Below are 13,704 nucleotides of genomic sequence, written 5' to 3' on the forward strand. Positions count from 1 at the left end.
ATTTTGTGAAAACATTGGCCTCACAACACAGTAGGCTGATGGTAGTCATTTCACGGAACGCTCATGAGGACACAGAGTGATCCAGGGGGCCTACAGAGATGGTTCTAGTAATAACACTGGCACACACTGCTTGACCCTCAGCCTATTTTAGTAGATGAAGTTTTATTGGAACACAGCCATGTTTCTAATGTATATGTGTTTGATGCCTGGTTTTACATGGCAATGAGTGTTGAGCAGTTACACAGACTATAGGGTCTGCTCCTAAACTATTTACCAGGAACCCACCCTAGCTTTAATTAAAAAAAAATACTGTTCCAGTGGCTTCGTTTTAAAGGGTTTATAAGGAAACTCTTTTTTCTCTTGTTTTAATAAGATCACAGGCCTGTGACTTGTTCTGATAAATAAGATCACAAGCCTGTGACTTGGACAGGGTTTTAGGCTGACAAGAAAAGTCCTTGATCACAAAGGTTGAAGGAATCCTTTCTGTTCTGGGTCACAAGGGGACACAATGTGCTTTGACTGTAAATAAAGTTCATAACCTTGTTTGTGAGATTCTCAGGGAATTGTAGGTTTACGACTGGGAGGAACAGGTTAAGCCCAAAGGTCATATATGTTTCAGCCATAGGTATGGCTTTACTGCTATTTTAATATCTTTACCTGAGCATACTCTATTAGAAGAAGGGACATTGTCTTTGTGTTGGGCAGTCTTTACAGAAAATTCTTATCACTAATCTCGATCTTTTGGCTCTCAGAAGGTGGGAGACTTCACGTATTACTAGAATCTCAGTTGCCTCCTCCTGGCTGCCGGTCCCTGTGGTCTCTATTGTTGGATGAGATGAACAGAGTAGTTTACAGCACAAACATGGTCTATTACACAGTTCAGAGGGGCCCTCTCAGGGTGAGAGAGTGGCTGGTGAGGAAAACTCTCTAACAGAGTAGTAACGGTAGCCAGACATCATTGTATTGTTCTAATTTTAGGCAGGCTTTAGGCTAATCCTTAAGAATCTCAACTATCATGGAAGCTAGAAGGATAAAGGACATGGGAACACACAGCCCACAGAATCAACCGAGCAAGGCTCATAGAGTCTCACAGAGACTAAACCAACCACCAGGGAGCAGGTCTGGGTCTGAGCTGGGTCTTCTGCACATATGTTATAGTTGTGTAGCTTGGTGTACTTGTGGGATTTAAGTGGGAGCAGGGCTGTCTCTCACTCTTTGCCTGTTCTTGGGACCCTTTTCTTCCTACTGGCTTGCCTCATCTAGTCTTGATATGAGGGTTAGTACCTACTGCTATTTGTGGTTTGTTATATCATGTTCGGGTGATGTCCTTCAGAGGCCTGCTCTTTTCTGGAGGAAAATGAAGGAGGGGTAAATCTGGGGGAGAGGGCAGGTGTGGAGGGGACTGGAAGGAGGGAAGGGAGGGGAAACTAAGATCAGGGTGTAATATATGAGAGAAGAATAAAGACATAAATAACAAAAACAAAACCAACGCAAACACAAACTCAGCTGTCCTCCTGAGCTTGGGCACCAAAAAAACAAAAAACAAAAAACAAAAAAAACCTCATGCACACTCTTGGTCTGCCATCAATAAAAAGAACTTAAAACTTAAAAATAAAAGAATCCAGAACTAGAACGCTTTACTGGGTAGTTGATTTAGAGTAACTCTTAAGGGAGGGTACACTGGTATCTGTTCTTTACCAGAAAGCCACAGTCTACTTAGTAACCTAATGACCTTCTGAGCAGTCCAGACTCTTGGGAGCTCACCTAGGGCCTGCATCATTCTTTTGATCAGAAATCAAAGCCCTGTGCCTCAGTCCTTGGTTATGTCTAACTAGCTACCTAATTCAAAGTTTCCATATCTCCTTAATTTTACTCACACACTGCATTTGGTCTCTTCAGGAGACCCAGATGTCAGCTGCTAGCCTCAGGCAGAACTTGTCACCTGTCTGCCTCACTGTGCACTCTTGCCTCACTGCTGCCTCACTGTGAGCTCCAAAGGCAAATGTATGTGGCACCAGAAAACTGTCACCCTCTCCTTTACCAGGCTCCAATGACTCAGAGCCAAAGCTCCAATCAACTGGGTAATAAATAAGTGGCTGTGAGAAAGAATGTTCCAGAGTCCTCAGGGCAGAAGTTTCACCTGGGTCGTATAAATGTTATTTGGAGATTCACTGTATAAAAGACATCTTCAATCATTTCTGCCCCTGTTTATTGCTTCCCCACGAGTTCCATTCCAGCTCTCACTCCTTCCCAGCCTCCTGACAGCCTGTGGTGTGACCCTGCTATCATTAATAGAGCTCTCCTCCATTTCTCTCTCTCTCTCTCTCTCTCTCTCTCTCTCTCTCTCTCTCTCTCTCTCTCTCTCTCTCTGTGTGTGTGTGTGTGTGTGTGTGTGTGTGTGTGTGTGTGTACGTTGTTGACAGTATGTGTGAGCATATGTACACACATACACACACACCATTGATAGGCAAAGGTAATATTCCTTCTCCCAAGGACCACCTCATCTGTGGCCTACCTCCCACTGCTAACCCTCTAAGATCATTGCTGATACTGGGAGTAAGAGTGACTGTAGTTTTAAGGGTTTGTTGGTGCCAGGGACTATGCTGGGGTTTCTTGTAGATTTGCTAATCTCACCTACTAAGCACAGAAAGGGAGACCCTGCTGCCGTCTCCACTTCACAGATGGGAAACTAGGGCTGGGGCTTCTTCACACGTGCTGTGCGTGAGATCACATTAGCAGAGGCAGAGCCCGAGCTCCAGCTGGGCGGCTGACTGCCTTTCCCTTGGATGTAGGACAGAACCCGCCACTTGCTGTTGCTCTGACATTAACTGTTTTAGATCCCACATATGACTGAGCTCACATGCCCTTCTTTCCGAGTCTGGCTTATGCCACTTAAGATAATGTCCTTCTCCAGTCCTCAGACAGGACAAACGGCCGACTGGCAGGTATTTGGAAGAATGTTGAATGTCATTGATCACTAGAGAAACATGGTCTGAAAGAAAAAGATAGCCCCTGAGCCCTTCAGTCCAGGTAAAACCATGGTCAAGAAGCAGAAGATGGCAAATGTGGAAGCAGATGTTGGGGGGAAAGCGCTTTGTGCCAACACAAGAAGCAGGAGAAGCAGGTACTTCCAGTTCAAAGAACTAGAACTGAAGTACCCAGGCATCGAGCAAGCTTACCACTTAGCACAAAATCAGGGGAAACGTTGTCAATGTGTGAAATTAAAAGTTACTTCATTGATCTCATCGGCTGATGGCATTTGTCACCAAATCTGACAACCAAGACTCACACGGTAGAAGGAGAGAACCAACTCCTGAAATTTATTCTCTGACCTCCACATGGACATTGTGGTACACACACACACACACACACACACACATACACTCACACACTCACACTCACACACACACTCACACACACTCACACACTCACACACACACTCACACACTCACACTCACACACTCACACTCACTCTCACACTCACACACACTCACACTCACACTCTCACACACACTCACACACTCACTCACTCACACACTCACACTCACACACTCACTCACACTCACACACTCACTCACACTCACACACTCACACACACTCACACACACACTCACACACACACACACACACACGGGGTGGGGAAGTGGAGACTGAGACTAAATAAAGCAATTAAAAATAAGTTAGTTAGGGGTTGGGGATTTAGCTCAGTGGTAGAGCGCTTGCCTAGTAAGCGCAAGGCCCTGGGTTCGGTTCTCAGCTCCGGAAAAAAGAAAAAAAAAGAAAAAAAAAAAAGAAAAAGAAAAGAAAAAAAAAGAAAAAAAATAAGTTAGTTAAGTACCTTAGCCTTATTATTAAGGCACCCATCCACAGGATGAGTCATAGTGACAACACAATGTTAGGGAAGGCCACTTGACCTCTGGATCTTCCTCCCCAAGTGCACATGAGTGAATGTGTGCAATTGACATGAGCATGGCCATAATGTGTGCTGTTAACATGAGCATGGCCATAGTGTGTGCAGTTGACATGAGCATGGCCATAGTATGTGCAGTTGACATGAGCATGGCCACAGTGTGTGCAGTTGACATGAGCATGGCCACAGTGTGTGCAGTTGACATGATGTGTGCAGTTGACATGAGCATGGCCATAGTGTGTGCAGTTGACATGAGCATGGCCACAGTGTGTGCAGTTGACATGATGTGTGCAGTTGACATGAGCATGGCCATAGTGTGTGCTGTTGACTTGAGCATGGCCACAGTGTGTGCAGTTGACATGATGTGTGCAGTTGACATGAGCATGGCCATAGTGTGTGCTGTTGACTTGAGCATGGCCACAGTGTGTGCAGTTGACATGATGTGTGCAGTTGACATGAACATGGTCATAGTGTGTGCAGTTGACTTGAGCATGGCCACAGTGTGTGTTGTTGACCTGAGCATGGCCGTGTCTAGGACCCCGAGAGAAATGTCAAAGCCTGCCCTCCTGCTCTGAGTGTGGATGTGGATAGTGCATACAAGAAACAGCCATTTATCTGTCTTCCTTCAGATGTTTACAGCCTGACAACTGTTCTCTTCTCCTACTGAGACTTTCTTTCTTGAAGATAGCTAGACCTGTGTCCTTCTTCAGCTGATACAATAGCCATGCCTCCTTGTAGTTTCTCTTCAGGAGACAGGGCAAGAATGACCTCACTCCTTAAGTTCCCTTCTTGGTCTGATCCTTTGTCTGTCAAAGGCTGCTTCCCATGTGTGCCCTGTTCCTTCTCTGTTTGGAAAAACATTTTCCTCTTGTCTCTTACCTTTACTGTTGCCAACCCTGGTGGCTACACCACCTGACTTGGTTCCTTTTTGCCTGTGTGCCTTTGAGAATAGCCCCTTTATAAGTAAGTTCTCCTCCATGTATCCTAGCGGCACGGTCTGTCATCTGTGAAGTGAAGTCCCTGCTTCCCACACCTCATGACTCTGGTTATTTGGAGTAAAGACCTTTGCTTCCTTCTATGTTCTACTCTGATGGTTAATATCACCAATAGGCACTTCTCCAGCACCACACAGAATTCTCTTTACTTCCAAACAGAATCTTCCTTCTCCTGGCCATTCTCTCCTCACAGTCTTTCTATGGTCTTGAGGGAAACTGCTGCTCAGAATTCCCCTCCTTGGAGATGATGTAGCTGAATGAACCAAGTGTATCCCTCCTTTATCTTCTTTAACACAAGCTTCTAAGGCTTTTTTTCTTCTTCCCAAGTTCCTTTTAGTCCTTTGACGAAATCCAAGTGTGCATTGACAGATGACCAGATGAACGAGGTGTACTATAGCTACAGTGTAACAATATGAGCTACAGCTATGGTGTGGCAATATTCAGCCTTTAAAGGGACCGAGATGCTGACACAAAGAACAATAATACTTTAGTATCTATAGTTGGCAGATTCATGGGGCCAGAAAGTAGAGTGATTTTGGCTTGGAGGTGGGGACAGTGGGGAATGGCAATATCGATGTTAGTTTTGAGGAGGACTGGAGTTTTGCTGATGGATGGTGGCGGTGGTTACATGACATCACGAACAAACATGAAACCACTGCAGTTCCCTCACAAATGCTCAGAATGCCATGACTCATTATGTGTACTTCACCGCAGTTTTTATAGTAAGAAAGTAATACATAGGAGAGACATGGGAAGTGACAGAGATGACAAAGCCTTTGGAACAGGAGGTCCACTAAGATTCCTGAGCAGACATTGCTTTTCAAGGGGAGCAGTTTGGCTGGCCAGGCTTCACTACTCAGAAGACTGGTAGCAGGGACTTGGGAGGGAGGGAAGGAAGAAGAAAAGAGCACAAGTCACTGGGGCTTTGTGAATTTAAATGGCTATAAATTCAGAAGTGGAACCATCATTTAGTCACCGTTGGATGCCTAGTTTGTGGTGCATCATGCGGTTAGGATCTAGTATAGGTGTCCCATCCCTCCTGTATATACAGGAGTTCTGTAGATACAGCTTAGTGGACGCTCATGCCTACCCTGGATACTCCCCACTGCCACCGCCTTTCACAGGACAGAACCCAGGTAGGACATCACTGAGTATATTTCCCCCAGTACCTTTCACCCTCACGCCTTGAGCAGAGTCTGTCTGGAGAGTGTTGAATGCACACATGTGCAGGTGTGAAGCAGGTGTGAAGCAAGTGTGAAGCAGGTGTGAGGCAGGTGTGAGGCAGGTGTGAGGCAGGTGTGAGACAGGTGTGAGGCAGGTGTGAGGCAGGTGTGAGGCAGGTGTGAGGCAGGTGTGAGGCAGGTGTGAAGCATGTGCTCATGTGGTGCGAACCTCAGATGAGACATGGAGTCCCTCGTGGGTCTACCCCTAAAACCACCTGATAGGACCATGAGGATAAGCCGCCATGGCTGCAGAGTTCCTTGCCTCTGCTCTAGGTCAGGTATGTGCTTGTGCGTGTAGACAAGCAAGGTCACAAGACAAAAGCACCTCAGTAAAAACGTCATGGAAGACTTGAAAGAAGCAGAGTAGCTGCTGGTACACTTGCCAAGTGTTGTGGAGTTTAGATGTCTGGTGAGGAGCACAGGATGAGGGTGAGCCTGGGGCCGATTCGTCATCTCCACTGTCCCCTCCCTAGCTCAGCACCTTTGCCATCCCAGACACTGCCACCATCTGCCTCTAGTCCCCCAGTGGGCTCTGGCTTATGAGATTCCTGAGACTCTTCTTAACTGTTGGTGAAGCCAAGCAGGCAGGATAGTAGTGTGTGGTAGAAGAAACCAAGGACGTGTGCTGCCCTGTGGAGAAACCCAGGGCTGTCCAAGGGTTGAAAGGGGAATTGCATCATTTGGCCCTGAGAGACACTGAACCCATGACCTAAAGAGTAAAATTTCCAAGTGGTGAGCTAGGCCCTGGGGACTTGGGAACTACACGAACATTCCTGGACTATTGTGTAACCTTCTACATCCATGAGCTGTAAGGGAAGGACTATGGTCACACTTCTTTGGGGCTGAGTCTCCTGGTCACATGTTAGAGAGAGGGTTTGTGTCTTGGGATGGACAGAGTCAGGTGCAGCATGCCTGGGACATCGTGAGCATCCCACCAGAGGAGCTTGCTAGTGTCTGGTTCGCGATGGAGACATGGTTTCATTGGGAAGGGCCCCTGGAACGATCCAACATGGAACCAGGAGACACTTCCATCTAGTTTTGAAAAATAATGGCTGTTTCCTTTAAAAAAAAAAGACTCATTCCCCAAGACTACAATGGATTTTTCAAGATGTTACTTCAACACCTGATGACCCATCACTCTGATATAATACCAAATACATTCACCTTTCAACTCACAGGCATCTGTCAATGTAGTCTAGTACAAAATTCATAAAAAATACCTGAGACATTAAGAGGTGTGTGTGTGTGTGTGTGTGTGTGTGTGTGTGTGTGTGTGTGTGTGTGTGTGTTACGCGGATGGGTGGATGTGCCTACTAGGCACATATGGAGGCAGAAATTGATATATCTTTCCTCTATTGTTATCCACCTTCCTGCCACCTTCCTGTCCCTCACTGAACCTAGAGCTCACTGTTTCAGCTGGACTGGCTATCGAATGAGTCCCTAGGGTTCACTTCCTTGTACTTCCCAGTGTTGGGGTTTGGAGACACACTACCATGTTTGTGAATGCTAGAAATCCAAACTCAGATCCTCACGCTTGCATGATAAGCACTTGAGCCATCTCCCAACACCATCCTAAGAGTTTATTGCAATTTTATTTGATTGTGCAGTCCCAAAGAGGGTTGTTCCAACAGCGTGCTGCCCTGTCAGAAGGTTAGACATGCCTGAACCTGACCCCTAATGGCATGAATGCTTGAATCAAAACATGTCTGTTTAAACTCACAGAGACAAGAACACTCTGGAATCCTCAGTACGTTTTGGGCACGCGGCAGGCTGCTTGTAGCCTGTAAGGTCCAGAATCACTGGGTTGAGGGGTGTATATTTGATTAAGACCAAAGTAGTGACAACTATCAGGACCTGTAAGAAAGATCTAGAAGCAGGCCGCAACCAACAGGTTCTTTTTTTCTGTTTTGTTTACCAGGCAAAACTGCATAGAAACTCTAATGGACGAAGATGAGAAGGATAGAGCAAAGAGGTAAGTGGGAACCGTCCCTGCCCACCAGACGGAGCACGAGACACTTACACTCTCTTAAACTCAGCATGGCGGGCAGCTGTGGGGTGTGGCTACATATTCTCCCCCATGAAATGTTTCACAATGGTTTTAACATTCACACCTCACCAGTGACGTTGTCATTGTGTAAGACCTGCCAAGAAGTCTATGCTTTTAGTGTGCCTATGTGTTACCCCTTTGACAATGGTATTTATTCAGAGGCCTCCAGTTTCTGCTTTTACAGGATAGGTGCTGTTCAGCAAGGCAGGCTTATGGGAACCGCACCAGCCTATGTTCAAGCCCTGGTGGTGGTGTTGGGGGAGGGGGCTACCTGAACTGGACAGCAAGCGCATTATTGTTACCCTACTAGTACTCTGTCCACATTCAGTTGTTGCTAAGTGAGCAGTTGCTGAACACTGTCTTCACATCAGCTCAGTTTCTTCATCTGTGAAGCAGCGGCACCGTGACTCCTTGTACCATGGTTGAACAGTCGGGATTTACTAGCCTGGTAGCTATGACATTGAAGCGCCTACAACCCTGCCTCCCTCTATTCCTTTATGGTTGTTCACTGAGTACCTATTGCATTCAAGGTAGTTATGAAGCTGGGGTCGAAGGTCAAAAGTGGCCATCGATGTGACACAACCCACCCCAGTGCATGATTGCCATGCAAAACTTGGTGAACCGAGGAAGCAAGGGTGAGGAAGAGAACTCGGTCCCCTCGGGATGTGCACACAGGTGATGAGCGATTGGGCTCACTGCAGACAGCGCAGCAGTAGAGAGAAGCAGGATGCTATCAGGGGAACATTCGTTACAGACCCACAGACAAGCCTTTTCCCTCTGATCTCATTTCTACACCGTATGGGGCAGGTACTCTGCCCTCTACTGAAGACCCCTCATGGACTCATGGAGCTGAAGAACATGCCCACTTCCCTCCATAGAGCCTCGCAATTGATTTGCAAACAGTTGAGTCCCCAGAGATCACCCATTGTGGTGCCCACCTCTACTGCAACTCTCCCATGAGGTGAAAGTCATGAGAGACACCAGTCCACAGCCACTCACAAAGTTGTTCAGTCTGAATCTTCAAGAATAAGGGAGTCCAAGCTGTTTTAACTTCTCTTCGTATTTATATTAGCGAAAGGTCGGTGTGTTGGCTGGCAGCTTAGATGCAGTGCGGAGTGAGCAGTAGGAAGTGGCTGGCCAGTGTCACCTTCGATCTTACGTTACTTGTCTTGAGGCAGCCAGGACTCAGGGAAGAACCTAAGTCTCGTACACATAAGGTGACTTTACGTTTCTTTCCACTCTTCCACAAGCACAAACATCTGCAAAAGCAGTCACCAAGGAGGCCCGTAACTCTTGAGTTTATTCTGAAGCAACAAGCTCCGGGCCCTTTGGTCCTGGGAATCACAGCCTCCCTCTGGAAATGCTTCCCAATCTGTAAGTCACGAGCTGTAAGGTTGGTAAAGTCCGCTTGTGTCCCTCAAACCAGCAGGAATCAACTCGACTGTAGTGGCAATTCTGGAGTTCAGGGTTCTGTGATTTGCCCTGTGCTCTAGCAGAGGCTAGAGGGTTTGCCAACTGGAGATAGTTTCTGCAATTGTGGGACTTCAGGGAACGTTTCAGAGGGTTGTATTAATGCTAGGGGTTTGATAGGCCAGGTGAGTGGTTGCTGGTCGTTCTGGCCTGCTGGTTGTGGTTTGATACAGTCATGCTCAAAGAAAAAAACAAAAGGAAAGAAATTAGATTTGGGGATCTCTCTCTTCTCTTCTTCTTCTTCTTCTGCTTCTTCTTCTTCTTCTTCTTCTTCTTCTTCTTCTTCTTCTTCTTCTCTCTCTCTCTCTCTCTCTCTCTCTCTCTCTCTTCCCTCCATCTTTCTTTCCCTTCTATCTAGTGATTGGGGGGTGGAGTGGAATGAGGATGGGGAATAAAGGGTGGGAAAAAGAAGAACCCACCAATTAGTAAAGACCGGCTACCCTCAACCAGACTGGCTGTGCACACTCTTGCCCATTCTCTCATGGGCAGGCTTATCTCGCAGACAGGCTGGCTTCCTGGAGGGCTTTGCTGTTTGGGCTCCTGCAGGTGAGCTAGGTACTGGATAGCGGTCTCTGCGATCCCATGTGGCTGTTCTCACCTGCAGCATGACATATAGCCCATCTCTCTCAGGGCATGTTTTTCTGGGAGCCTTCTTAAGGAGTAGGAGAAAAACAAACTAACTAGACGTCTTGGCACACATTTCAAAACCTCTAGTTTTGCAGATTTGGAGACAGCAAGGCGGGAAGTCATTTCTTTAGCCCACCTGGAGGCCCTGGAAGGATTTCTTCGTTCACAAGATATTCTTGGAAGATTAGGAATGCTTGTTAGCTGGAGATCACGGTCTTCCTGGTCTCAAAACAAAGACAAAACCTTACTTTATGTGACTTGAGGCTTTCAGAGCTTTGGGGATTGCATGATGCCTTCGGGTTGACTGACGGCTCACATACTCTGAAAAGGATGTGACTCCACTCTGTGAATTTCACTCTGTGAATTTCCATGTAAATCCAGCGGTTGTTAATTGAGTTCCTATCCCCTGTTCTGGACCCTCTCCTTTTTTAGAGAAGAGTTAAAATGTAATCTTTGTATTCAAAAGGTCCAAAGAAAAGGGGTGTGGTTGAGGGATGTGAGGTCCCCAGATAATGAAGTTCCCAGTTTACCATTTTGTCTTGTGTACGTGTACATGTGCGCACATGCATACATGTGTGTGTGTGTGTGTGTGTGTGTGTGTGTGTGTGTGTCCTTAGACAGGCCACTAAACCACTTTTAACCTCAGGTTCACGTCCTGTGAAATGGGTTGCCAACAGTCACAGCCTAATTCTGAGACAGTCGCAGGTACTCAGTGTGTGCATGCACGGCTCAGCATCCATGGTGCCAATGAGACAACTGAGGTGTGTGGGTCCCTTGGCATATCTGAGCACTGAGATCCTTTCTCATTCTCCTGGAATCCCTGTAAAGTGGGCTATTACTGTTCTTACTTTACAGTAGAGAAACCCCAGGTCCTGAGACTGCCCACCAGTAGCCAGGGGGATCAAATCTCAATACCCCTGACCTCTCCCCATACTCATAAGTAGAAGCTGCTCCTTCCCTTTGCTTTGTGCTCAGGGGACCGGGGCAGTAAGTGCTGGCTGTTACTTTGCCCAGAGAACCCGAGATTCTACAGCTTTTCTGTGTCACACAACTGGTTTGCTTCACTTGTTGCTAATGAACACTGGATTTTCCCTTCATCCTCTGCCCTGGTGTTGAAGAAATAAGTGGTCTCCTCTTGCCATTTGGCTAGAAAGTTGTTTCCATAAGCCCAGGCCTTTAGTTGAGGTGAGCAGAGTGGGAGAGGCAAATGGCTTTGCTGCATCTTATTCAGGAAAATCAAGAATGTCCGGAAAGATTAGCTGGTTCAGGGTTCTCAGAGGAGGGATCCTTGGATCTGAAATGTGAGCTGAACTCTTGTTTCTTCTTTGACCCTAGACCTTAGTCTCAGCATGATTTGGGCAAGGGGTAGGCATTCAAACTGGACACAGCACTAAGGTAGCCATGTGTGAGGGAAAGGGTCAGCCATTCCCCGGTGTGCTGCTTCTTCTCAGTTCCCATGTGGAAGAGAAGATGTGGCCCAATGACTAACACCATGTAGTGGTTTGAATAGGTTGGCCCCCATAGACTCATGGGTTTGAATGCTTGCTTGGTCCAAAGAGTGGCACTATCAGGATGTGTTCCTTGTTAAAGGAAGTGTGTCACCAGGGGTAGTCTTTGACACCCTCCTCCTATCTGCCTGGAAGACAGTTTTCTCCAGGTTGCCCTTGGAACAAGATGTAGAACTTTCAACTCCTTCTCCAGCATCATGCCTCCCTGGATGCTGCCATGTTTCTCACCTTCGTGATAATCGACTAAACCCCTGAACCTGTAAGCCAGCCCCAATTAAATGGTGTCTTTATAGGACTTGCCTTGGTCACGGTGTCTGCTCACAGCAGTAAACCCTAAGACAAACCTTCTCATTTTCATTAACTGAGTAATACGGTAAGCAACTGAATGCCAGGGAAGAAGGCGCACAGCGTTATCCTCCCTTCAGAGGGCACCTGGCAGGGAGCAATCATGGAAACAGACATAAAGGAGAAAGCAGAGCCCACAGTGTGTGAGGCAAAGCCAGGAGAGCAACCAGATGTGTGAGCTCCGCCTTCTCACCAACTGCTTTTGCTCAGGCTGATCTTGTTTCATTTATATGATTCCGTTGGCCATAATTAACATAGGTCTGGATGGAAAGTCTCACAGGGGAAGGTTGTGGCCAGCATGGAAGACTCTGGGTCCACCCATGCTTGCAGAGTGTCATGCCTGCAGGCATCGTGCAGAACGCAAGAGCCCAGCCCTGAGCTCTGTGCAGTTGCTCCAGTTGGACCTTCAATGCTAATTTTGATGTGATTCCCTATCCTAGGCTTTGGGCTTGGTTTTATGTATATGACCATAAGTTCCATCGTGGGTTAAAAAAAAAATGACAGTAAGCCATTGTCGAGGCTTCCTCTGTTTATTTGGATGGTGATTAAAGCAGTGGCAGCAGCAGGCATCACAAGAACAGGGCGGTAACAGGACACGGGATTCATTAATATTACCCTGTAATTTCCAGATGAGTGATTCTGTCCTCAAAACAAAGGGAAAAGTGGAGCTGTGCTTGCAAGCAGAATGCTAATTCTTCCCGTGGCCCAGTAACAGCCGAGTGGAAAGGGGGGCTCCCTCGTCTGGGGTCTTTCATCTCCTACCTTGCTGGGTTCTGTTCTTTTGACTAAAGAGGACTGTCATCAGAAATGTGGACCTGAATGGTTTGTAAACCTGGGGTTGTCTTGGCTCCAGGAAACCCAGAATCTCTCTGGGGCATCTGAGGTAAAGAATAATTTATTTAAAAGCAAGCTCAGTGAACTCAATGAACGGCCAACTAATCAAGGGTGGCCAGAAATCCACCTTCTTGAACAGAGCATCTTTCTTTGGGCAAGGCCATTCCCTTCAGGACTCTAGTGACAAGCTGCTAAGGACCAGAACCCAGTTAAATGAGGCCTGTTTGAGTGTTAACTAAGAGTCACTATGAAATTAGGCCGGCTTCCCGTCGGGACCCAGACGATATTTCTGAAAATGGTGGTTAAGAGGAAAGATGTCCCTGTACCACCTCAGGAGGGGACAAATGGCCCCGAAGCCACTCCAGATTGCCAGCCAAACCTGCAGAGAAGTCATAGTGAATTCTCAAACGTCACCGCAGGTGGCTCCAACCCAACCTATCTTGCCGCACATGGACTCTGCCCTAAAACCCAGATAGCATTTTCTTCCACAAACTGCTTAAGCCTATGAGCTAACTGATGCCCCTCCTCCCCCAAATCTCTCTCCAAAAGGATACAGCCTGAGTTACAGAATGCAGTGTGTGTCTGTCACAGGGCCCAGGGCAGCAAGTCATGGGAACCACACCGACCTTAGTGGGCCTTTCTTTCTGTTTGAGTTACCCAAAATGTGTTTGGGGGAGTACTCTCCGGAAATACTTCCCCAAAACAAGTTTAGGCCATGCCATAAGAGATGCTAAAACACCCTCTA

The 13,704-nt window shown here is 47.0% G+C and overlaps 1 protein-coding gene across 13 annotated transcripts in view; it reads left to right on the forward strand.

Annotated features, from left to right (window-relative positions):
• Npas2 (neuronal PAS domain protein 2) overlaps window positions 1-13,704 on the forward strand; it is a 179,019-nt gene that overhangs the window by 67,519 nt on the left and 97,796 nt on the right. For all 13 annotated transcript variants that reach the window (XM_087566097.1, XM_087566099.1, XM_087566092.1 and 10 more), the window contains 1 exon segment: window positions 8,047-8,100. In XM_087566097.1, the coding sequence (XP_087422223.1) occupies window positions 8,069-8,100 (32 nt within the window). In that variant the 5' untranslated portion in view covers window positions 8,047-8,068.

This window comes from Rattus norvegicus, chromosome 9, assembly GCF_021556685.1.
Source record: "Rattus norvegicus strain SHRSP/BbbUtx chromosome 9, alternate assembly SHRSP_T2T, whole genome shotgun sequence".
Taxonomy (NCBI): Eukaryota; Metazoa; Chordata; class Mammalia; order Rodentia; family Muridae; genus Rattus; species Rattus norvegicus.